A 27205-nucleotide genomic window follows, 5' to 3' on the forward strand; every position below is an offset into this window, starting at 1 on the left:
AAAAGTTGGGCAGAAAGACCATTTTCCCTTCTCCACCCCCGACAATTTCCATTATTGCCTTCTTGCGTTATGCGTGGGAACTTTGTGACAATTAATGAACCGACGTTCATAATCCATAACTTATAGCCGGGTTCACTCTTTGTGTTGGATTGCTATGTGGGTTTTGAGGAACGCATAATGTCATGTTTCCACCATTATATATTACACAGAATGGTTTCACTGCCCTGAAAGTGTCCAGTGGGGACGCAATAGCGCAAACGCCACCGAGACCCAGGACCACATACCCCGTGGTGGGGATGACGGGAACCCGGGGGCACGGGCCAGCGGCCACAGCACCCTCGGCAGCTCCTCTCCTGGGCCTTCGGGGGCCTCCAAAGCCGCAGCGCCCAACTTTCCCACCCTCCCCTTCCCCTCCCCCTTCCCCTGAAGCTCCAGCAACAGAGAAAAGTAATCTTGGTCAGTGCAGTTATATGGCCTCCTCATCCAAAACATAATAAAATGCAAAAGTCTAGAATGAAAGAGCATTGAAGGAACAAGTACTGATTGAAGTTGGCTTGCTGCCTATTCAGAAAGATAGACAAAGCCAAGAAAGTACATGGGCACAAGATCTACCACCATCACCACCACTGCCAAAGGAAAATTAAAAGAGGAAACCAAAGACCAAAAATTATGCTCTAAAGGGAAAGGAATTAAAGTAACCCGCCATGCGAGACAGGTTCACAATGGGCCTAAACCTCTTAAATGCCCCCACTGTGAATGCAAAACAGCAGATAGAAGGAACATCAGAAAAACACGTGGAGTTGGGGATTAACCCACTAACCCACTACAGTTTAATTGTCCTGTGTATGACTAGGCAGCTTCCGAGAAGTGTGATTTGCAATATCTTTTAAATCTAAGCATCCTACTCATCCTAATAAAACAATGGATGTTGCAAAAGTGAAATAAAAACAAAAACAAAAACAAAAACAAAAAAAGCAGGAGGCTGATTTGCCCGATAACAATATCACCAAGGACGAAACAGAAATACAGCAGACAAAAATAAAAGGAGATGTGGCTAGAAAGAAAAATGAGAAACCTGTAAAAATGGAGAAAAAAAAAATGTTTCAAAAGAGAAAAAGTCTTTAATGCCTCAGATGTTCAAGTGACTTCTAGAACTTGCAAATCTGCCTGAAGAGACGGATATGCATAAGGGAAATAAATCTCGCAAAACCAAGAAAAACAAAAGTAAGGTGGAAGCTGAAACCCATTTCTTTAGTGGTCCTGGCCATGATGAAGAACCTGTGACAAAGAAAAAGAAGCTAGAAAGCAGATCAAAAAACTGACAGGAAGTACCAAAGGGTGGTGGCAAAGTGGAGGAGAATAAAAAGCAAAATACCTGAATGGATAAAAAGGACAAAGAAAAAAACTCTGAAAAATAAATTAAGCAAAAAAAGCAGCTCAGATAGCTCCTGTTGAGAAGGGACCTGCTCAGATGGAATTTCCTTCCACAAAGCTTTCTCCTGGGATGGAGCTGATCTCCAAAAGTTCTCCTCGTCCAAAAGATAATAAAATGGAAAAGTCTGGCAGGCAGAATGAAATAGTATTGATGGAGCAAGTATGATTGAAGTTGGCTTGGTGCCTATTCAGAAAGATAGACAAATCCAAGAAAGTACATGGGCACAAGATCTACCACCATCACCATCACTGCCAAAGGGAAATTGAAAGAGGAAACCAAAGACCAAAAATTATGTTCTGAAGGGGAAGGAATTAAAAAAGCCCCTTTTCAGAAAGTACGAAGAGGCAGATAAGGGTATAGCTGGTCCTGATGCTAGTTCTGAGAAGCTACGAGTACTTCATCCTCTGAACAAAACTTGAAGAACGTGCCTGGGTGTGAAATTTTAGATGGTAAACATCAGGTGGACACTGATGAGAACACAACAGAGAATCTTTCTGGTAAAGACTCAGCTGTTGAAGAACTAATTCTCCCACTGCTTCTTCCACACAAATAGAACAAGGAGATGCAGTGTCCAAAACTGCGAATGAGTCTCAGGAAATTGATGAAGACAAACTGGTCTACAGTTACAAGGGAAGTGACCTAAGTGACAGCATGTCAGAAGGTAGCGATTATTCTGAATTGAATGGGGCTCAGGCAGTTCCACAATAACCTAGTAGGAAAAATGCAAAAGAACCTTGGCAGTCAAAGTGGCTGAGGGAGATTTTGTTTGTATTCTTTGTGATCGTTCTTTTAGAAAGGAAAATACTACAGCAAACACCTCAATCGCCATTTGGTTAATGCATATTTCCTTGAAAAGTGGCTAAAGGGCAGGAGTAATTAAGTTTTGGACAAGGCCACAGTTCTTATTTAGTAAGATGTATTACATTTTATATTCATTTACAGTAGTATAGATAATCTTTTATTTTTAAGATTGCTTTAATTCTTATGTTAATTTTTCAATTGGACTGTTTTCCATTTTATTTTTGTACACCATTTGATTGTAGTAGAAGTTAGCAAATCTAAGGGAGTTAGTGTACTAAACCAGCAGAAACCTAAATCTGCAAGTTTATACATTTAACTGAAATAAGAAAGCCAAGATGGTATAATAGCAATCTATTACTTTGTCCAGCTACGATTGGTCAGTTTGTTCACTATTTCTATTTTCCTGTTTAACTTTAGTTTATTCTTAGTTCTTTCTTTAGCTCTATAAAAATTGTCATACTTAACAGCAAATTACTTGAAGACTTTGCCTGCTTTATATCAAGTTAGCACTCCAAAATTTTTTTAGAGCTGAAAAGAGATATTTAAATTGAAGAAAAATTCTCCCAACCATGCACAGTGTATTAGTCCAGGTATTTCTTTCTTGAGTTTTATCAATATTTCTTGTTTGTGTAGATTAGTCATCATAAAAACTGATTTGAGTGTTTCCTTTTTGGTGCTTTAATGGCTTAAGATGTTGCACATATTTTTCTAACCTATACAGTCAATTTTTTTTCTTTTTTTTTTAGAAATAGCATTTGTGTTGAACAGTAACACTTTATGCATATATATTCATGTTTATTTGGGGCTCCCTGGAGGGATGCTTTTAGGCTTGTTTGCAAAAGGGCAGTTTTCTTTTTCTTTGCTGCAATTGTCTTTTTTGCAGAGTATTAATGTGTGCAAGTTCGTGAGCAAATGAAACATGCAGGTTCCATCCGTCGCTTTGATTTACACATATCTATGCTAAAATCTATATTTCATATAATTTATTTATTTTCAATGGATGTACTAAATGTGCAACTCTGAATTTTGATTTTGCAATAAATAAACCACTAGGCTCTATATTGAATGGACTTTTTTTTTTTAATGGAATTTTAAAAACCTTAAATACCAACAACCATCAGTAATAATTTTTTTCTTATTATGGAGTAGCTACTTCCTAACTGTACAATGCTAAATCATATCTTTGAGGTAAACCTTTTTTCATAGATGGTTGGTGTCCATATGGCTACTCAACTGAATAAAGAACTGCAAACCTGGATTTTGGAGACATAATTATTCCTTCAAATTATACAGAATATCACAGAACTATCCAGAAATTCCTAAGCCATAGCTATTACATGGGAAGCCTAGGGTAAGAGAGAGAGGTAGTAGGAGTGCAAGCAGAGCAGCTGCAGATTCCTTTGCACACAGTGAAAGAGGCTGGTGAAACTTAAAGTACAGTCCAGATTTTAAAAAATCACACTTTCTCGGGGTTCTCCAAAATTAGTGAGTGTCCCAGTGTGCCAGTTTGGATGTATTACGTCCCCCCAAATGCCCTGTTCTTTGATACAGTCTTGTGCGGGCAGATGTATTAGTGTTGATTAGGTTGGAATCTTTGAATTAGGTTGTTTCCATGGAGATGTGACCCACCCAGCTGTGGGTAATACCTTTGATTAGATTATTTCCATGGAGGTGTGGCCCTGCCCGTTCAGCATGGGTCTTGATTAGTTAACTGGAGCCCTATAAAAGCTCAGACAGCAGGAGCTTGGTGGTGTAGCCAAGAGAGACATTTTGAAGATGGTCATTGAAAGCTGACGCTGACATTGTGGAGAATGCCATTTTGAAACACAACCTGTGAGCAGGAAGACACCAGCCACATGACTTCCCAGCTAACAGAGGTTTTCCAGATGCCATTGGCCTTCCTTTGGTGAAGGTACCCTATTGTTGATGCCTTGATTTGGACATTTTCATGGCCTTCAGATGTAAATTTGTAACCAAATAAACCCTCTTTATAAAAGCCAATCCACTTCTGGTATTTTGTGTAATGGCAGGCTTAGCAAACCAGAACCCAGCTTTCCCTATAACAACCTTTTTCTACAGATGAGGCCTCAGATTGCAGTTAATCTGCTATTCTCAAGGGCACTTTGTATGAAAAAGGGTATGTACTCCTCCCCTTTTTTTGTAAGTTCTTCAGTCAGTCGTTCCTAAAGATATGAAAGACTCCATCATAGGATTTTTGGCAATTCTTGACATTCATTGACGTAAAATAAAGTATGATTTCAATAGGGAATCTTGACTAATTCTAACCTCCTATGTCCTATTCTGGAATAACCACCTTAATATTTCATTTATTTTCTTTTTATTTGGTGATCTCTGAGAGGCAGGTTTCAGATTTGGGTGGTATAACTTGAAACATTAGGAAAAACATTGATGAAATTTGGGTGAAAAACTTCTGTTAAACATCTGAAAGTGAAGTTTTAGTTAAAAGATGTTTGAATTTAATTTACTGGGAGGCCAAAGATTTAAGGGAACAGAAGTATCTCAAGACATGAGGAGTAAGTTGTATGATATAGGGTGTGTTTTATGTGTATGAATGGGAATTAAATGTTTTCTAGTCTCCAACAATCACTGTCAACAGAAGATCAAGCTGCAGAATGTTTTACATCTTAAAATATTCTTATGTTTTAAGATGTAAAATTATAAAGCTAGTTAAATCTTTCAACAACTACTTTAATGTTCATGGTTACATTTTTCTTAAGTTACCTTTTATGGTATATATAAAAAAGATTAATCTTATGTATAGATTGGAGATTGGGAATCACAGTTTGGGGAAGACGTTTTTGTAGATTGTTTTCAGCAAAATTTTTTAAATTGGCTGCTGGGGTGTGCTGAAGAATTTGACAAATTTCTAATCCAGGTTTTAGACTAGAAAGTTAAACATAAAAATATGCAGGAAACTAAACCCCTTATTATTGATCTATAAAAACATTGTTACTGGAAATTGAATGTGACTTGAAGCCTTTTTTCCAGAACATAAGGACTTGATTATCAGGCCTATATTAGATTCTGAACCTTAATGCCATGTATTTGATTCATCTGAAAATTGTATCAATGAAATGTATATTGGTAATATCAACTTTCTGGTTCAGTTGGGAGCTCTTCTGTTTGAAAAACATGATATTTGTATGAAAGTTTTAATTTTCTCCATGGAAACATTCAATCAAGAGGTCACACCCTAATCAAAAAGATTAACCAATCTGCCCCCATAAGATTGCATTAAATTATATAGCTTTTTCTTGGTGTGTGTGTGGGGGGGGCATAATATATCCAAACCAGCACACTACTCTTCAAGTTGTGGGGAGAATTTGAACAGGATTGGTGTTAATTCTTCTTTGACTTTCATTTCCTTTTGGTTTCATCTTCATCCTCTTACCTACCTACACATCTGATAGCTCTGTTCATCTTCCTATTTTTTTCTGTCTACTGGAAAGCATAAAATCATGAAGCATGTACTGATAACATTGGAACTGAAGTCCACTACATATCAGAGGGAAGTTTAGATTGGCTATAGGCAGGAAAACATAGATATGCCAAAGAAAATGAGCTACACTGGGTTTTGTTTTCTGAGAAGGGCAATCATGAAGATGTCTAGGTGTAGCAACTTGATGTAGTCTCAAATAGCTGTACGAGAACATTTTGAGAATTGAGAAATCATGCCACGGACACATTCTAACTGGCAGGGGCCGTGGTTACACCCGATGAAAGAGCAAAGTTGGCTGGTACATCCACCTCAGAGAGAAGAACTGCCTGGGTACACAGGACCCAGAAATATACACCACAAACTTTGATATTTTGACCTCTGGCTTATCCCCCCTCCTCTTCCCTTCTAAGTATTAGTAACATGAAATTATTTTGATAATTTTGCCTTTTAAAGGAGATACTACTCTTACTGAAAGGTCAACCAACTAAAAATATTTTGCTCTGATTTTCCATGTGATTTTATGCATGATTTCTTTGCTTCTAGTCTTGCCTATGAGAAAATAACTGGAACATTTTCCAGGCACTTTTGCCAGTGTTTCTCTTCTCACTCTTCCTTCCCTGCTTCACCCCTTTAGTCTAACCAGTAACTTCCAGAAGAACAGGAAAAAAAATTTTCAAGACAAAGAGAAACATGTCTTTGTCATTTTAAGCCAAAGGGCCATAATTCATTTTTCATAAATCCCGTGAAAATAGTAAAGGCAGAGAGCTGTTGCATGTGAGACACTGAAAATGAGAATTTCCCTTGATCTAGGTGCCATGGATCACTTGATGGCCCTGTGGGTAGGGGGAGTAACTGTGCTCCACACAGAGCAATTTAAAGGATACCCCAAAATGGAAACTGACATTCTTACTAGCAGAGTCACTTGTTTGGGTCAAGACATGGACAATCTTTGTTAAAAAGTTCTCTACTTGGGAAGTCATTTCTTTTGTTTCTCTACTGGCAAATTCTACAAATTCTTGACTACCCAGCTCCAAGTTTATCTTCTCTGGATCATTCTCTCTGTCTTCTCTATTCTCCTAACAACTATCTCCTATCAAGGTCATAGTACTTATTAATTTGCTATTTATTTGATGACATGCCTGTCTTTCCATGACACAACCCCCAGCCTGTTAGATCCTTATGCACCTCCAGGGCAGGATCAGTCTTATTATTGCTACAAAAATAAGGCCTGGAACCTAACAGGCACCAAAGAGTTTACCAAATGAAAGGCTCTAATCTTTAAGAAGTAACACATTCTTGTCATTCAGTTCTGTCTAAGTTATTGCCTCTGCTAACAATTACTGACAAGAGAGCAGATGGTATCCCGGGGTTTTGCGGTGGGACTGGGTGGAGGTACCTGGGTGGGGGGTACCTAGCCAGCCAGGCGGCCCGAGCTCATTGCATCCCTGAAGGGCAGAGTGCTGACGTCGTGGCTCCTAAAGATCAATCTCACCTGCTTTACAGTTACTCATGAAGCTCACCCTTGCCCGCAAGATGTCAAGTAATTCTCACGACCAATTAAACTTTCAACCTGTTGCTACTTCTAGGCAAGGAGGGTTTTCTTTTATTTTGTTTTTCTATATTACAAATTTCAATTTCAATACAAAAAGCAGCCTGAGTTTTTGTTTCAAATCTTTGCTGTTTTGAGAGTATCTTTCAGCCCTATAGCAGTCCCCAGGGAAATTTCTTTTAAGAATATAAAATTCGAGTGACCAGGAGTGAATGGTAGAAAGTGGAGGTGACCAGGTGTGGCTGAAAGTAAAAGAGAAGTTCTGTTTGTTTTTAGCCTGTTTCTCTCAGGATCATTTCCTCCCATAAACGCCTTCCTATTATCGCAATACTCTTTCCTCAGGGTTTTTAGAACTGTGCAAAGACCGTCTAATCTAGCACAAGAGTTTACAAGGAAAAAAAAAAAAGAAAGGGCCACGGAGTTTGAGATAGAGATAAAGATACTTGCTGAAGGTTCCAACCCTTTTTAGTTGCAAAACCAGGACCAAGTCCTTCATATCTTCCTCTTGGCCCAAAGCCCTGCCCCCCACACAGCATTCTCCCACTTTAACAAGAGCAGACAGCTTTGAACCCTGGCAATGACTTTTGCTTCAGTTCCCTCGTTTGAATGCCCAAGGTTCTGCAGGCTTTATGCAGAAGTTTTGGTGTAAAAATAACCTAGTGGTTGTCTTTGGCAATTTGCAAATAATCTGCTAAGTCTGCAGCATTTTTTAGAGAGTGGGAGAAAGGACTCTTTTTATTCTCACTGGTGATAATCGTGATAATTGGGTCACGATGAGCATCGGAAACTAAAGTTCAGCTCACATCGGGTCTCTCTGAGACTCACTCCGAAGGCTCCAGCAGTTTTTGGCAGGTTGGAAGGCAGCCACAAGGGTGTGTCCTGTGGATTTTGAATAAACTGGAATCACCTGACTCACTCAGCTTTTTTATTGTAAATAACAGCTGGAGCTGGCCCAATCGAAAGGTTAAATTTAAAATATGGGTATCTTCCACGTGTGTACATTTATATGTATACAGATACCACACAGCTATATTTTAACTTTATCTTTTAAAATGTCAAAGTTATAAAAAAAGCTGCTAGAATAATACAAAGAACTCTCTAACACTCTTGCCCAGATTAACTAGATTTTAACACTGAGCCACATTTTCTTTATCATTCTGTCTCTTTCTATCTATCTATCCATTTTCTAAGTCACTTGAGAGTAGGTTACATACATAATTCCCCCTTATGCCTAAGGACATCAGTGTTCGCAGAAGAACAATGGTAGTCTCGGGAAATAAGGCTACAGTGTATTCCAAAAGTCTTAGTGCAGCCTTAAGCTATGTGCTGTTTTTAATAAAATGAAGAAAAAAAAAATGTTTCTTACTGCAGAGATAATTCCTGAGAACCTTCCCAGCAATTTATCCTAAGAATGAATAATTTGCTCCATAAATTATTTATTGGCATAGATATTTTTAATTTCTCTTATTGCTTAGACTTAAAGCCTCTAAAGACATATTTACAAATCTGGGAAGGCATCCTGACAATCCTGCGGCTATCGAGTTGGTTTGAAAGATCTGATATTTCATTGTAAATGCAATTACTCAGTAGGGAAGTCCAAGGGGTAAAATACAGCCTTTAAAGATCTTAGCAGGATGTGGGCTTCTGGGCATGTAAGAATTAAAATGCAGACTAGAAAGTTTCTTTATGAAAATATTACCCCAGTCCTCATAAGACCTGGAAATGCAACATCGTCGGCCACAGCAGGAACCAGCAGCCCAGAGCCCTGGGCCAATCGTCTGATGCATCCATCCTGCCTCAAGTGCTCGTCCTTTAATGGGGGTGCAGCGGGGTGCTGTTCTCCACGGAGCGAGCGAGCGCGAGTGTGCGGTAGTTTAATAATCAAATAATATTGATATTGAATCAATACTCCCTGTTTATCAAGATACCATCATTTGATGGATCAAACAGTGTCCCCCCAAAAGTCATGTTCAAGTGCTAATCCGTGGTCCTGTGAATGCGAACTTATTTGTAAATAGGGTCTTTGAAGGTGATGTTCGTTAAGATGAGGCCAAACTGGATTAGAGGGGGTCCCGATCCAATAAGACTGGTGTCCTTATAAAGAGGGGAAATTTGGACACAGAGGGAGGGAGAGAGAGAGAGAGAGAGAGAGAGAGAGAGAGAGAGAGAGAGAGAGAGCGTGCGCCATGTGACAGGGGCAGAGCTGAGCGATGCTGCCACAAGCCAAGGAGTGCCATGGCTTGTCGGCCACCCGTGAGAAGCCAGGGGTCTCCTCTGCGTCTTTGCCCAGCCGCTCTTTCTCGCTCTCTCTGTTGGCTTTTTCCCTTCTGACTGTGGACCTCCTGGAGTCGTTCCCTGTGAACCTCATCCAGATGCAGCCTCCCTGGGAGTAGGGGGGGCCCTCCTGGGTCACAGAGCCTTGGAGGAACAGTGGGCAGGGGGTGGTTCAGAGACGAGTTGCCCAAAGGCACACAAGATGAGGCACTTCCTCGTGGGGAGAGTGGGAGACTAGCCCATCACTCCAGAAAGAGGGAGGCCAAAGGGGTTAAAAATGAAATGTATAAAATCCCATAGTGCCAAATAGGGTAAGGATAGAAAACAACAGAACAAGGGGCATAAATGAACCATGTTTGGTTGGTCTTAACTATGCATTAAGTGCCTCATAGTTTAAAATAAACTCTCACATGTAAGAGTTTACTTTTACCTACTTGCAACAGCCGTGGGCCCAAGCAGTGTGCAGACGAGAGAGACAAGCCGCTGAAATCTCGCCAGACTCTCTCCCCCATTGAGGAAAATGGGAGAGGCCACAAAGGGAGTTTTTGTTCTCAAGCCCTAGGCAAAAACTGCCAGATTGGGGTCAATTGATTTCACCTCCTCTGACCGTGTTCTTTGTAGAGCAGGAATTGGCCAGATTGTGTTTCAGGAGGGGGCTGGGGTTGACGCCCAGAGCCAGCCCAGGTGGCTGCTTCTGAGTTTTACTGACTAATGTTCTCCCTCCGAATGAAGAAATTCTACATACGGGTCTCAACAGCAATCGAAGCACAGCCACTCAGGTTAAGAAGGAAAAAGGTGTTAGCAGCTCGTGTCTTTGTCTATCGTGGGCCATGGCACAGGGCAGTGCAAGTACAGGGGTTCTGTAAGAGACAAGTGGGTGGCCCGGCAGCATGCCCCTATTAAACGGGGCAGTGTACGTTGCAGGTTGGAATAATCCCCAAATGCACAGCTTTATTATTTCCGTAGTGTCAACTGAGAAATAACAAACTAAGCTGTCAGGCAACAAAGGCTCTTATTTGGGGTCTTAGAATTGCAAGTTGGGGAGCACAGACTCAGGTAGCCACCCAAATTGTGTTCTGTCTTGGTGCTTCCAGGCAAGGGTTATAAAGAAAAAATAAAGATTACATAAGTTGTTTTGTGATTGGTGGGTATTTGGGGAGCGTCAGATGTCCTTCAGTTAGGTAGTTTATTGAGTTCTTTATCTTGTGGTTTGTTTCCTGTGTCTGGATGTCCTTAGGGTTTGGGGGAACTTTGTTTCTTGTGGCTAGGCATACTTTGACTGTTTGTGATGTCTGGCTGAGATTTGCATAAGAGTAACTTCCAGAATGACTTCCCGACTCCATGTTGAATCTCTTAGCCATTGTAACTCTATTTTGTCTTATTTCTTTTTATGGGAGCCATGTGTGCTCCAATACTAGTCACTTCACAAATCTGGTACTCTCTAAGCCCCGCAACAACCTGATGAGGTAGCTTTTAAAATAATTTCATCCTTGAGAAAACTGAGGTACAGTGACATTAAGTAACTTTCTCAAAATCATACAGGTAGTAAGTGTCAAAGGTGGATCCAGGATTCTGACTCGAAAGCCCTTCTTTCCACCATTAGCTAGAAAGCAGACATTGAACATGATGCTGTTAAAGCCGACAACAGTGCCCATCGCTCATCACCCATCTAATTTCAGAAGCAGAGCCACTTTTCTTTCACAAAGTGTTTCAATAGTTTTCCTCTGCTTATAGGATAAAATCCAGATTCAAAGGCCAGGGACCCAAGGCTCTTGAATCTGGGGCCTGTTTCCCACTTCAGCCTCACTTGTCTGTACACACACCAGGCACACACTGTGTTTCTTTTCTTCTACCTGCAGTACCCTGCTCTATTTCCTCTTCACTGCCTTTGGAAACTCATCCTTCCAGGCCTGTCTGACTGCCAGGACATCTGTGAAGCCATCCGAGGCCCTCCCAGTCCCCAGGGCCCTCTCCCTTTGCTGAAATGCCGTGGCCTTTAGTCTGCATCTCTCATTTGACATGTGCCAGATGCAACCTTGGATTTCCATAGAAGGGTTCCCATCTCCACAGGCTAACTGGAGCCAGGGCCTTGGAGAACAAGTGCCAGGCAGGGGGTCTTGGGCCAGGGAAACCCCAGAACATGCACGTTAAGCAGCACCAGGCATCCATCTGCCAAATCTGACATCCCAGGGCTGGAAGGCACCTGAGCAAAGCCAGGAAAGACAAGGGACTAGGAGATCAGCAAACCCTGGAGGGCTGGAGAGGAGCAGGACTGGGCAGCAGGGATTGGAAACTTAGGTTAAAATTTAGATATTCATAATATTAACAACCCTGGTTCAGATTTATTCAGATTCAGGAGAGCAGAGAGTACTTTAAAATAAGCTTGGCAATGCTTTCCAGAAGACCAAAGATTTCTCTTACTGTTATTTACAAATTTTCAGAGAAAATTCAGTGAATTAGGGTTCTTAATAAAGGCTTTTCAGAGCCTTCAATCTGCTTAGGTGAATTGTGAATCTCTAAGACAAGAATAGAGATGGCAAGTTTTATCAAATTTATTTGGCTGTGGAATTTTTTTTCTCAAGAGCCTCTCCCAACTAGTGTTCTTTGGAATACATTTACTAAATGCCATTTCATTTATTCTGACCCATGTTTTATTGCAGCTTAAAAAGTAGGAAGATCGGGATATGGGGGGGGTGGGGGGTAGTGGAGATAGAACAAGTCTTATTTTACTAAATTTATCATTGTATTAAAAGCTAGAATTTCTGGTAGTTTTGGACAAAAGAATGAGTCCAGACTGGATTAGTAAGATAACCACAGAATTCTTTGAGGTGTACATCACAAACTGGAATCCTACCAAGTGATTCAACACATTTCTCAAGTTGACATCGATATTTTCCAATATTGTGCACTGAATGGATACTTAAGTATAAACCAATTCTTAGTTATTTTTAACTTGCCCTCATTTTAGCTTATGGAAAAAGTCCTGCTTTAGGGACAGTACTTATTCCGAGGCTTATTCTACTAACTTTGGGGACAGTGCTTTTGAGAAAAATTTATCTACTTTATTTCTGTCTTAATTCTTTATCTACTCTTCATGTAAAGAAATCTTTAGACACTTGACTCTCCCAGAGAATGAGTAAAGACAAAATCTATACACACGTGGGATAAAAATGCGTTAAAATGGTAAGTATAAAGTGATGTTGGTAAAGTGATACCAATTTTAACGGCAAGCAAAAATTCTTTTGGAGTTATTCACCGATTTATTATCTCTGCCTCTTGTCGCCTCCATTGTGGAGGAGTTGACATAATGTTGAGCTGGTCTTTATTTGTGGACACCATTGTAATCTAAATTTCAGTTCATGCTTTTAATAGCTTCCCGAATAGTCTCAAATACCATAAAAAGATTCCTGATGTCATGGGTGGATGTGTTTTTACTTGATCCTGATTCTAAGGCTAATCAGCATACTGTTCATTTTTTCCATGACACCAAAGAACCTGCTGCTGATACACTTCAGAGACTCATTTGCAAATGTCCCTATGATACTTTTTTTTTTTTCCCCAGTTTGGACTCAAAGTGTCCAAGAAGACAATGTTTTCTTTTGACTTGACAACTTTCCCTGTCCAGGTGCACTGAAACATTTAAGATAAAACAAAGAGTCTATGAAAATCATGCCGTCTTAGCAAAGAAATAGCCTGCTTAGTTAGGCTCACTCTTGGAAAACCCTAATTAAACCTGGTGGCACATCTATTAATATGGACACTCTATCCCCACTGGCCCGTAGCACTACAAGTCAAGTATTGCTGAGATTAGAAAACAAGTTAACTTCTCAAATGAGATCTCATGTGAACATATTTGAGCCTTTCTGAATCTTTCTAGAAAGTCCTAAGCCAAAGCATGGTGGTAGAATGAGCTGGTCATGAGTGACCTAGGAAACGATCAGTTTCTAACAGATCCCTTGAGGCCTCTGAGGATTTCCTGATAACAGATAACTAAGGTGCTGTGGCCATTTCGAGTCTGCTGTTAGTACTGGCATGTGCCCAAAGGGCTGTTCAGGTCTCATAAAAGAACTTTGTTTAACCAAGCGAATGGCTTTGATTAAAAAAAGCATTTTACCTCCACACCCCCCTCCCCCAATAAGAGTAGATTGTAAGGATGAAGTGAAGTTATAGCTGTGAAACTGGTTTGAGAGTAAAAGCTGACTACCAACATTATTACAATTATTTCCCTGTCAATAATAGAGCCTTTACATATTCCCTACAGATACTTGCAGAACAAACAGAAGTTATGGTTTACAGTTGAAATTTCCATCCCTTCTCATTCACTTTGCAAAATGTCCCCAACTTAAACAAGTGCCAAATAAGAAATCTGGAGATGGAGTCAAGCTTAGAACTAAAATGGACATGGTAAGTGCTGAGTTCATGATGCCAGTGGTCTTAGTGTAGGAAAGTCCAGGAAAAACAGACCCATATGGATGGTGTCCCATTCCGAGTTTTGACCTAATCTCTCTCCAAGTTTACTGGAGAAGAAATTGGCATAGAGAGACTAGGTCTAATGCAAGGTATTTGTCAGAACCAAGGAGAAGACCCAGGTCTGATAACTCTCCCCGTAAGTCAGCTTAGCTTGCTTAGGGCTTTCGAAGATCTTAAGGCTCTCAAATGTGTGTTTCCCTCAGCCTTGCGTTGTCTCCCACCCATCTCTGTACCTTCTCCTATTTTCCACTTCAAAGGTGACACGCGCGTCGTATTTCACATCTTGGAGTGATCCACCAACACCAGTTCCCACCACAATTAAGCAAAAGAGACAGGAGAGGTGTAGTATTTATGAATTCCCTTTGGTCCTTTTCTGTGGTCTCTTAAGTTCAGCTCTGGATTATTTCTAAGACCCTGGGGGCATGAGCCAGCGTTTATCTCCATGGCTGCTGCAGACCCCCTATGTAATGAGACTTGTGCTTTTACAATCGGAAACTCGGGAGCTCAAGAGGTCATCCCCTTTTCTCCGAGTCTGAACTACGGTTTGTCTCTGTGAAACAATAAACAAGGCAGAGAAGCCCAATTGCCACAGGATCTGAGGTGGGCAATGGCTACGTGCCCAGCTGACAGGCGAGTCATGACTATCTTTCAGGGAGGCTTAGTTAATGCTGGCTGCTTTGGCTGCCTCATCTTATATGTAATTTGGTTTAGAGAATGTGAGGAATGTGCTAGCTGAGCAAGTTTATCCGTTGTTTTCTAACTACAGAGGTATGTTGCTGAAAAATTCCCTCAGCAGGCTTTGATGCAGAATCAGCACACGGTTCAGTGGGAGTTTAAGCCTGAAACAAATCCTCTCTAAAAATGCACTGTGCTCTGTACAGAAAGTCTGGCTCTGACGTTAAAATATGGGTATCTGAACATACTACCAAGACTTACAGCAAAATCTAGAATGCTATTTTTCCTCTACGTATACATAATACTTTAGAGGAAGAGGCCTATGGGATAAAGCAGCACATTTGCTGAGAACCCACTCCATGCAATAGGAGATAGTATCACCAATTTACTAACAAGAAAACTGAGGATCACAGAAGTTAACAACTTGGCCAAATCTAAATATTAAATGGCAGAATGGGAATTTAAAAACAAGTCTCACGGTACAAGGCTGGTTGTGTTATGTCAGCATAACCTTTAACCCCAGCAAGTTGATCAATTATGTAACTAAATGTCACAAAGAGTATAGTCTATAAATTAGAAAACAAAAACAAAAACATGCAGACTACTTTTGTGAGTTGAGAGATGGAATGACCAACTTAAGAAAAATATATAAATTAAGGTCCAGATTAGTGATTTACCAACATCATACAACTGACAGTTGCTTTTCTGATTAGCAAACAGCCCCTGAACACTGTATCTTAAAATTGATTGGAAAGTTAAATTTGCTAGTAATGAAATATAGAAATTTGATTTTTTTTCATATAATTTCCTTACATGTGTTTCTTTTGGAAAAAATTAACTTTAGATGTGTCCTATTGAAATGAGCTTGAACATACAGAATTAACCTGGTTTCATCGGTAAAAACTAACAGCCAAGCCAAAAGGGACAAAAATAAAATAGAAAGAACCACTGCCCCATCTAGTGATGAAACTCTTGCTTTGCAAGAAAACCACCTGATGTAATTCCATTTTGCAAAGCAGTCCCTAGAACTCAGAGCCTGAGAAATGTTCTTAAAATTGGCCAGAATAAGAATACATGATGACAATGAATAACAGAAAATAAGAGCAAACAGGAGCTAGGAGATGGGTACTTCTGTTGAAATTCCCGATTTCTACTCCTCAAAAAACCTGCTAAGGGCCTGTTTACTTTCCTCCCCATACCCTAAAACTTTAAGTACTATTTATGAATTAACAAGGCTTCAACTACAATATACAGATGACATAAATATCTCTTCAATAAGTCTGAGGTATACTTCCTTCAAGTCTAACTAGGACTTATTTCCAATCATAAAGGCTCAGGGTAACACTTAAAATATCTTTCTTCTAGATTACCTCTTCCTCTGCTCCTATAGTTGGCAATAAATCTGAAATTCAGTGCTTTCTTTCAGTGCTCAGCAAATATCAAAATACCCAAAGATAACTTATCTATTACAAAAATATTGCATCAAGAGCCAAAGATAATAGAATCAGTTTAGAAAACCTCTTTGTGATCTGAAGATACATATTTTGCTCAAGAATTTTTTAAGACTCATGGTCAGGTAGGAAACGTATTAAATAATTTTACAATTCTTATTGTAGAATGAAAAACTTATCTAGAAAAAAGAAAATACAGTTTTTGATTTAGTAATCACCTAAAATAAATGTCAATGTATGTGGGAAAAAAAATGCTGAATTCTATTATACTTCTACAATGTTTCAAGTTAAACTAGGCTCCATTTGAGCAGAGTTTGTAACATTTACGCTGACTGACTCATTCAGTCCTAATCTCTCCTCAGGCAGAGCAAGTAGTTGTACTTAGGTGTGCAGCTAGTACCACCCCTCAAAGAAACTGAATAAAACTTCAAAATATATATAAATTTGACAATACAAATCCTGAGTTTACAAATTATATTTCCATAATGTCTTTTCTTGTCCTTGTTAGTAATGAGGTCTTATCTCATTACATGTATGAGCTCCCAGAATATTCTGTGGAATCCAACACAAGGTAATAGGGAAAACCCCAGGTAAACAAGTGAGGAAAACTGCAGCTATTAGCTGTGCAACCCTAAGAAGATTCTCACCCTCTCTGAACCTCAAATGCTTCATCTGTAATACTGGGATAAAGCACATAACTTGAAGGGTTACCTTAAAAATTAAATAATACATATGAGGTGTCTAACACATAACAAGTACTCAATAAATGGTAGTCATTTTTATTAATAGTATGCTTAAAAAAACAAAACAAAACAGAAATAGACTGCGTATGTGGCCCTGGACAGGACCTGGGCAAAACTATAAACTAGGTCAAGTTTGTCTTCAGACTTCTTGCTCACCTTTTGAGCACTGCCTCCAAAATCCATATGGAAAACTGGCTCAGAAAAAACTGACAAATGGGCAAGACATTTGAGCTTGTGCTGAATGAATTGAAGAGATATGTCATCAAGAGTCAAACACCCATAAAGCTTTTAAAGACAGGTTTATTTATATATAAGTGCATGAAATTGAATACAGAAACCTTAGTAAAATACTGTATATTACAAATTTTTAATCCAATAAATTCTGTGTAATGACATATAAGTGCTGGATTCACTTTTAACAGTTCTTTTGTGTGTGTTAGTAAAGAGTTCACCCTGTATATTACAAAGAGGAGAGCAACATGTAGACTCAGAAATGGTCCTGGGATTAGACACTGGATGATATATTAATTGTGAATCTCTACTTTAAAGCAATGAATTGGAACCTAGATCTTGTTTTTGTAGACCCAACTTTCTGTAATCAAAAATAACTTGCATATGTTTATTGCTGCCCTTTGAAGAAAATGAGAGTGGTGAAAAATAATTTAAAATAAAGATCAACATCTCTAAGGCTAAATGAAGATGCTTACTGCAATTAAAATACTTAAAATTCACTGCAAAATTTGTCGTCTCCAGGAAATTATGCTATATACACAATGAGATTTGTACATGAATTGGGAAATAAAAAATTGTTTATATAAAATTAAAAATCAATAGTATACAATATTTACAGCTTGTTAGTTGTTATACATAACATAGTTTTTAAAATAATACCTCAAAATTAAATTGTATTACATAAACATGCAGTACACATACTCATACAGTGTAGTTTATAGTTCTAACAGACAGGGGAAAACTGTGTTCACATAATGTAGGGTACACGTCATCAAATATGCTTTAGTTTATGTGCATTACCCCTCCAATGTTTATTCTTCCTGTCTTTAAGCTTCACAGTACATTAAGAATTTCTATAGTAAAAAATAAATCCCTGATGATAAACGTATTTCTAAAGATTACATAAGTGTCTGCCCTTGTACTACTATGTAAAACTCAACACTATTACTGTTCACACTATAATCTCTAGTTTAGAACAAAATATCTTAAAATCCCACATTTAATTTTCTTGATTACATTTTTCCCCATTTTGTACTAACTTGGAAAAAAGAAAAAATAGAGAAAAATATCACATCATGAAAATATAATGAAAGTAGTTGTCATCTGTCATAATTGATGGCTAAATAACTGATTTATATTAAATCATAACATTTGTTTCAATTACACCATTCCTAAACTCTTAATTCCAAGTCCCAAGTAACATGTACAGAGCCAACTCATCTGTATCAATCCTGAATCTAGGTAAATTCACTTTGCAAAAGTATCTTAACTTTCAAGGCACGAAGGCATCATTTAGCTTTTAAAAACTGCACTGTGATTTACTAAATGATTCATCAGTGGTCTGAGAGTTAACACAGTTTGAAAGTGCTCTTCAGATACTTATCAGGTAGACTATATTTTTACTGTTAAATAAAGATATTTTAACTAGTTAACTTTAAGTTGATCCCCTCACCCCAGATTGTCTAGAGTGAGGGGCTAATACTTATGGTAGAATCATATAAATCTTACCAAATTATATGACTAAAATGAAAAATACTGTGGAATTTCATATTTGTTCATCTAGATGTATAGAGCTCATGACTGAATGTGTATGCAAGTGTGTTTTCTGGGTGTGTATTGGGGAGAGGACCAGAACGTTTAAAAAATTCCTCCATTGTAAACGCATGCAGTATCAACTTAGTCAACAATTAGACTATCAGTACACCCAGTACTGAAGTAAATAATTTTTATTACTATTCAAAGAAGTGCCTCTATTTTGCTTTCTATAGAGAAAACTTTAAAACATTCCTTCCCAAAGAGACTTAATGATGACGTGCAAATCCTTTAATTTAAAAACAAAGGCAACTTTTCATCATCAGTAGTACTTTCAAGTTAACATTCATTTCAGCAGGGCTCTTAAAGTGATGATTTTTAGAAATTACCAATCTATAATATATTTAGGAGAAAAGGTGTTACAGTTATGAGATTCAGATGATTATGCATTATAGTTCCTTCTATATATTTGTGTCACACTGCTTTCCAGTTTCAGTTACATACCTAAATACATTCCTGAAAAGAGGACAGTCATGTTACTATTGAAGGTAGATACAAGGGGGTGCAGTATATAATCTAAAAAAAATATGCAGGAGGTTCATGCTCTCTTGACTTGCCCACAGCACTCAGTTTTCAGAGATGATAGTGCTCTTCTAAACCAGCACTTCTGATTCTATCAACAAACTATACATCTATTTAAATTATAAAATTATAAATTGTGAAATCTGTGTGGAAAGGAAAAGGGTAGGAGATTTTCAAGAAGCTGCTAAATTAGTTCTCAAAATTGAGAAAGGATTATTGTGTAAGTTTAACATATGCAATGAATGTAAAGAATGCGAAACTGAATCCCTGAAACTCAGGGGAAGAAATAATTGCAGTTCATAGTTCAGCTCATCCAGAAAAGTTGAATGTTTCCACTAATTTAATAACATATTAACTGGTACATCTCCACATCTACTGAAAATACTCCATATATTTAGGATGACTACCCCCACAACAAATTCACAGATACATCTTTGGGTAACTGATTCAGCAACACTTAGAAGTTAACCTCTTCAACAACATTGTATTGCCTACACAGACAAGAGATCCCTATGTTAGAAGAGAAAAATTGACCACTGCAAGAAAACTGTAATAGGATTTCAAAATGTACTGTAGTAAGTTATGTCTCACATATAAAGAAACAGCATCTTGATTACCTCTGCTACAAAATGGTACAACATGGTTGAAAATTTTTAGTATATGTCATCAAATAATGTCCTTTTAATCCTGGAGAGTCTCCTTCCAAGAAGTTACAAGTTAAGGGAGATTATGACTCCATTTCATTGACTGCTGGTCAATTTTAAACATTCAGATCCTTACCCCTGATTATTAAAGAGACAGTAATTCACCCAGTTATCCAGCAAGTGTTGCCAAACTTCTCTGCAATCTGGATCTAGTAGAATTTCTTCAGTAATGTTTCCCCTTCTTCCCATATTAAAAAAAAATAATAATAAAAATACAAAGACTGAAGAGATTCTGATTGAGACTTTCTGAGAGAAAAAGACAAGAGTGAAGTAGTTTGAGAATATTTCTAAAAGTACTCTTAGCATCTTGTTACCTCTTGAATTCTCAAATGGACATGAATGTAAAATATGGTATTTCCTTTTAAGTTAAAAAAAAAAACTATATAGGGCTTAAGTACCACTGGGACCATGGAAGGAAGGACTTGGGAGACATGAAAACCCAGGCATATTCTCCTACAAAACTGGCACTACACTGCAGAGCCAAAGCCTAGGGGTAGCAGAAGAGAGATGGATGTAGAGAAGAGAGAAGGGCTATATCTTACTTTTCCACCACTAAAACAATCATGGTAAACTGCATATAGTAGAGATTCAATGAATGTTGGCTGGATGAATCTAAAGGAAGTGAGCAGGATAAAGTAAAGGAGTAAATGCTGGCCAACTCTACCCTTTTTCTCTATTAATCAGTGGTAAGCAGAACCCATAATTTAATCCTGCTTGCCCAGGCCATTTCCACCACCAATAACAAATAGGTGAATCTTATGAAACAACATATTGAATTGGTATTGCAAGAGGTAATTTAAAAGAAAATTCAAATGACTATTGAGCATTTACTATTAAATATATACTGCTTTGCCATTCATAAATAGTCCCACATAATCCTCATGATAACTACCTGAAGCTCAGAGAGGTGATATGATTTGCTCTATATCAAAGTCTACAATTAGTGACAGAGCCTGGATTCCAATCTACATGGCTGGCTTACACTCTCTTCACTATGTCAGAACAATATTATCTCAGTTCCTGAAATTTTACTTGGTGGGTGAATTTGAAAAATCAGATTGGGGGGTGGGGGTGGGGGCATGACTTGAACTCTCAACTAAAATCAGGTCATAAAATATTGTCCCAACCTTTTCAAGATTTAAAATCATCCTACTAGCTCCCAGTGGACTCAAGGGCAGGAATCACATCTTGGCTATCCCTGTACTTACTATAGAAAATACTTGGTACACCACTTTGTGTACAGAGTCACAAAAAACATTTACAAAATTGAATCTGTAGACATATAGATGTCAGCTTGGGGGCACTGGCATTAACATGCCAACTTTCTTCATATTAGAGGTTCCCTAAAAACCTTTTCCAATAATATTGTTTGATTTTAAGTTACCCTTGTTCCTTATGTCACAAATAAATGATATACAGTCCAGCTTATTTCTTTATTTCTCTTGTTTAAAGTACAAACGATACCCTTACACTTCTTTGTGCAACAAAAACATATGCTGCAAATAATAAGAAAGTACATTGGGTAAAAAACTATAACACTGTTTGGTAAGCATTAAGGTCTAAAATAAGAATTACACTGCAAGAATTGAATATAGCCATCACTAAGGACCTCCCTTATCCAGGTATCCAACTGGGCTGTCCCATGTGGCAGATTACATGTACCTCCCTCATCTAAAGATGCTAAGGATCATTTGTAGCTTATACAAGGATCATTGACTAATTCTGATCTATGGTCATCTCTAAATAATAGGTTAAATAATTAGTATGAGCATACAAAAATCTCTTCTTTGGGAAATTGATTCACTGTCAGCAACATTTTACTAAACATTTTTTTTTTTTTTTTTTAATAAAGGAGTGTAAACTGCAGAGGATCCCCTCATCCCCTTCCTTCTTGCTCTTATTGCAAAGAAAATTTGCTGCTAAACCTCACACAAATTTCAAGAAAAAATACCCTTACCACTAACAAAGGCTCTCCAGCACTATCAATTAAAGCAAGAAAATTTTCCCCAAATTCAAAAATCTTAAAAATCCTCAAACCTATTTGAAAGATCATTCAATTGAACAAACATATCAAATTCTCCACTAGAATATGAAAGTGTTCATTGAATAAAAGCTTTCTAATTAGACTGTATTCATATATAGCAGCATTATATATAGATATATAATATGTGTGCACATATATATCATTAAATGTTTCTTGTCTCCATAGGAAAAAAAAACACTAACTTAAAAAAAAAAAAACAACTCAGCATATAAATAGCTATTAAGACAATTTCATAAATTCACACTATTCAGTTGCATTCCAAAACATCAAAATGGTGATCATTGTACAAAATCCCAATGGAATAAATGAAAACAGCAAAGAATCCAAAAATCCACCCCCCCAAAAGTTAAAAGTACACACATACACACAAAATTCATAACTTAAAAGCAACTCGGTAAGGAGATAACTGTAAAATACAAACTAAATATTAACCATCCAATTATACTTCCATTCTGAGAAACAGTAGTATAAACCTCTTTGGTCCATACACTCGTACATTTAAGGTGTTTAAGTTATTTTCTGGTTAATTTTAGATTATGAACCATCTGCTCCATATTATCTTACCCTGATAACTTCTTAAACGATAAAATAACTGTATGTTAAAATACTGATTTTGTAGATCTGGAACAATTTCAACACATTATTGGTAATTCCTAGTCTATTTGTAGAATAGCCACATAAAGGAAGAACACAATTCAAGTTTAACAGAAAAGGAGAAATCAAACTGACTTGGAAAATTTATGCCTAGATTTAATTTGAGAAAATGTCAGGGTTATAAAGAACACATGAAAACAATTTCAGGCTTGCACAAGATAAAAAGAATAATTTTTAAGATTTTTACTCCAAAGATTCCAAGAATGCATAGTTGCTTATTGTGTTGTTTTGTTTTGTTTTTTTTTAGAACAAGTTTCCAAACAATAGTGACAGTAAATCCCCCAAATTGGCATCCATTCTGGTAAAACAATCCTTCCCCCCCTCCCCCCAACTTCTCAATGTTAAGTTGTTGATACATTTTGGGTTTTTTTGATGGAGAAAAAGTGGTGTGGGCAATGAAGTTCTTAAAATTTGAATGGAAACTAATAAAAACCTACTTTTTACCAAGTCAGGTTACAAAACAGTGAGGCTACGGTGCACAGATTATTTTTTGGATTGTCCTTAACTTCTTATTATCTGCAATGGTTCTTCCTTTGAGTTAACACATTTACTACCGAACCTGGTACAAAAAAAATCTCATTAGGAGACAAATTCCACCAGGCTCTGCATTTTTCCTGCTTCTTATATTCTTACAAACAATTATGTATTTCTAAAGCCTCTCAAATTGTTCCATAATAAAGACCTTTCGATTTCTAATAAATGTCATCATAGATTCTATCTAGTAAACTTAAGTAACAGAGAATAAACAACTGAAACAAATCAAATACACGTTCAGTACTGTATTGATATGCTGAGACTGATTTCCAAATTTTGTAATTATTTATTGTATTCTCCAACTTCTTTTCAGCAAAAGTGTCATGTTGCCTCATGTCCAAAGTAAGATAGTTTAATACCCTTCCTATATAACTTACTTGTTACTTATCTACAAATGAGGCTTTTTGTTTCCAAAGCCTAATTTAGGCCACTCTTTAAATACACTTAATACTCCAGAATGAAAGATTGTTTATGTTCTGTCAAAATGCAAGATAAATGCAACAAGTAATATAATCCCACTGAGATACTAATTATAAAGATGTTTTGTCCATGAGATACACGGCACAAACTTTCTTTAGGAGGGTTAAAGAATGCAACATGCATTTCAGACCTTTTTTCTTACAAAATTTATAAGAACATATTCAAATTATATTTTTATGATACACAAACTACAGTCAATGTGTGTGACCCATAAGTTTTTGAGTTATATAAACAGAATATTTATCCATAAGGGGAACCATTAAAAGGGTGTTAAGTTAGTGAAAATTATGCACCCTATAGATCTACTTTTAGTCCTTAAAATTGCTTAGCTAGTTTTCCACTAAGTATTATTTTCCATATGAAATAAATTAAATAACAATAATGCCTAAACGTATGAAAGCCCTAAATCCCAGACACACTCAACATTAAAAACCAATATTCAGCACTCATACGGGATTTAGTTTTACAAAACAAAAATCTTACTATATTACCTGAATTCATGTCAAATATGTTCACAACACTCATCTACATCTCTACTTGCAAACTGTTACATGATCAATAGCATTAAAAAAGGAAAAAGTTTGGCACATATATCAATTCCTCAAAATGTCCCTGTAATTTAACATAACACTGTTAAGAACAATGATTTCAACACCAATGTTAACCTGATTGGCAGCTAAACAAGGTGCTTTTTCTTGTAGCTTCACGTAGTGTATCAGATGCACCTTGCCTGGGACAGAGGCACGTAAGGTGCAGTGCAGTAGTGCAATCACTTGAACACCAGAGGGCAATCTTTCCATGCAGCTCAAAGCTGCATGTTTTGATCAGCTCACCCCACATCTTGTACAGTTTCATTTCCACTCGTTAACAATGCCATTTCCAGGGATTCCGTACATTTGTTTCCGCATGTGAAGTAAGACATTCCAGACAGAAACCTCAAAGTGTAGCGAGGATCCTTGAAAAGGAGATGATTAGCGTCAGCACAGTCTGGCCAGCGCCCCATACCAGTGCTTCCAAAGGGGCCATGTTCTTCCCAGCTACTCTGTAAATGCCTGCAACTGCGGCACCTGCATCAGAAACAGGGGAGAAAGGAAATAACACATTGACTCATTTGAAAACACAGAGTGGTTCTAACTTAAGTTCTCTTTCATTTTATCAAAACAGAATAAGTCATCACTGGTTCTCATTTTATAAATTGTGAGTTTTCACATAATTGGTAGTTAGATTTGATTATAGCACATTTGAATCACTTAATTGAAAAACAGGATTCTTCTATTTAACTGCAAGATACATACTGATACTACATGCTACAGATTTGATATTAAATATGTTCATAAAAAATGAATAATTCATTACTGTTTCTCTCACTGGGGCATACAATTGGCCAGATCTCATCAGCCCTATTGTAAACATTTAACACAATATACTGATACTTACAAATGATAATACAGAAAAAACTATACAGTTTAATGTACTTTCTAAATTATTAAATAAAATTTAATATTAAAGGTATCTTTTTCATTTTAGTAAAATGAATTAATATTCAATACCATGTAAAGTGTCAGAATACTTGACTAATTTATTTCTCAATCTTACATAAAATAGTTTATTGAACTTTTTAAAAAAGGTTATAACTGTAAAGTTATTTGGAGACTAGTATTACTTGACATCTAATAAAAATGGAAGATAAAATTGACATCTGTTCTAGATAACGTGCACATCCCAGAATGAGGGAGTCTCAACAGTCTGAAGGAGCCTAAGGGCCCATCTGGTTGAAAACTTCATCATATTAATACATTATATATGATAAAAAATAATGTGGTATATAACGGCTGATTTTAAAAGTAATTCAGAATCATAAAGGAGAAAACATTTAAATTATAATATGCCATCTCAGAGGCTGAGATGAGATGACCTTAAAACTATTCCTCTAGGTAAAACTGGTTACATATAGTAGTCAAACAAAAAGAAATAAGAAAAACAGAATTATTTCATAGTGCTGAAATGACAATTACTTGACATAGTAACCGATTAATAAAAAAAAAAAAATTAGCCAAAGATTAACTCTCTGTAATTCACTTAAAATCTCCCAAATAAAGGTTATTGTATTCCTCCATAATAGAAATAGATGGGAAAAGCAAATTATTAATCTAACTCAAGGGCTTTCAGATATATGTTTAAAAAACAGAAGGAATTAAAGTGAAGTTATCTTGCTAGAAAATTTACAAATATTATCTTATTTAAATATCATAAATCCCCTTGAGTATTATTATCTAACTTAAAGATGAAAAAACAGGCTAAGAGAAGTTGAATTACTAGCCCAAGGAAACACAGCAAGTAGAAGGGCTACGATATGAATCCAGGTTAGTCTAGCAATAAATCCCCAAATTATTCTACCATTTCACATTTCTATCAAGTGAAAAAAGAAAAGGTTCAGAAAATACAGTAACTGATAATCATCTCAATATTAAATAAAACTCCTAGTGGTACCATTATTTACCTAATCAAGTAATATACTCACTTGCATAATTCTTCATATCCCCAAATGTTAGAATTATATGACCTTAAAAATTCTTAAAATTCCTATGTCTACTTTGTTATGAGAAATGATATAGAAATCAAACTGACACTGTTTTTTGTAGTTACAATCTAGATTTCCATTAACTATCTTCAAATTTAAAAACCACAATATGACCTCCAATTCTCCCAAAAATAAGTTTTCAGCCACGATCCAAGAAGGAAAAAATCAAAGCAATTACTAGCTCAGACCATCTGGGAAATGGCAAACAAATCTATCAATTTGAACTTCCTGTGACATTAGGTGAAGAGCATGGGTTTGGGATTTAGACTCCTGGATTAAAATCCAAGCTGTATTACATTAGGCCCCAACTGTAAAATGGTGGTTGCGAAGATTAAGAGATATTCCTGTCAAGTGTGGTTAACAGGTTTTAGCTAATAATTACAGCAGTAGTAAATGCTAAAGATATTTCCAATCAGTGATTCACTACTCAATAAATGGTGTTGGAACAATCAGTAGCTATCTATCTTTAAAAAAAAGAAAGAACAAGAGAAAAAAAACATGGTAACACGGATGTGGAGAAACTGGAACCTTAGCACACTGCTGGCGGGAATGTAAAATGGGGCAGCTGCTGTTGAAAACAGATGGTGATTCCTCAAAAATTTAACAAAGAACTACCATATGACCCAGTAATCCCACTTCTTAGGTATGTCCCCAAAAAGAACTGAAAGCAGGGACTTGGACAAATATTTGCAAACCAATGTTCATAGCAGCACTACTAACAATAGCCAAAAGGTGGGAGCAATGCAATTATCCATCAGCCATTGAATGGATAAAAAAAAAGGTGTCACAGACACACAATGGAATTTTATTCAGTTGTAAAAAGGAATGAAGTTCTGAAACATTCTATAACATAGATGTACCCTGAACACATCATGTTGCGTGAAATAAGTCTGATACAGAGGAACAGATATCGTATGACTGTGTTTAAATGAAATAAGTAGAATATGCAAATTAATAGACACAGAAAGGAAAGTACAGGTTACCAGGGGCAGGGGTGGAGTGGG

At 37.1% G+C, this 27205-nt stretch overlaps 1 protein-coding gene and 1 pseudogene across 1 annotated transcript in view; one reads left to right on the forward strand and one right to left on the reverse strand.

Moving 5' to 3' along the window:
* The first annotated feature begins 296 nt into the window (after positions 1–296).
* On the forward strand, positions 297–1455 carry LOC119540836 (annotated as a pseudogene).
* A 15685-nt stretch (positions 1456–17140) lies between these two features.
* TMEM170B (transmembrane protein 170B) overlaps positions 17141–27205 on the reverse strand; it is a 59474-nt gene continuing 49409 nt past the window's right edge. Inside the window, exon 3 of the mRNA XM_037843832.1 lies at positions 17141–24687. Within this exon, the coding sequence (XP_037699760.1) occupies positions 24557–24687 (131 nt within the window). The 3' untranslated portion in view covers positions 17141–24556. The remainder of the gene's footprint in view (positions 24688–27205) is intronic.

Source organism: Choloepus didactylus, chromosome 7 (genome assembly GCF_015220235.1).
Source record: "Choloepus didactylus isolate mChoDid1 chromosome 7, mChoDid1.pri, whole genome shotgun sequence".
Taxonomy (NCBI): domain Eukaryota; kingdom Metazoa; phylum Chordata; class Mammalia; order Pilosa; family Megalonychidae; genus Choloepus; species Choloepus didactylus.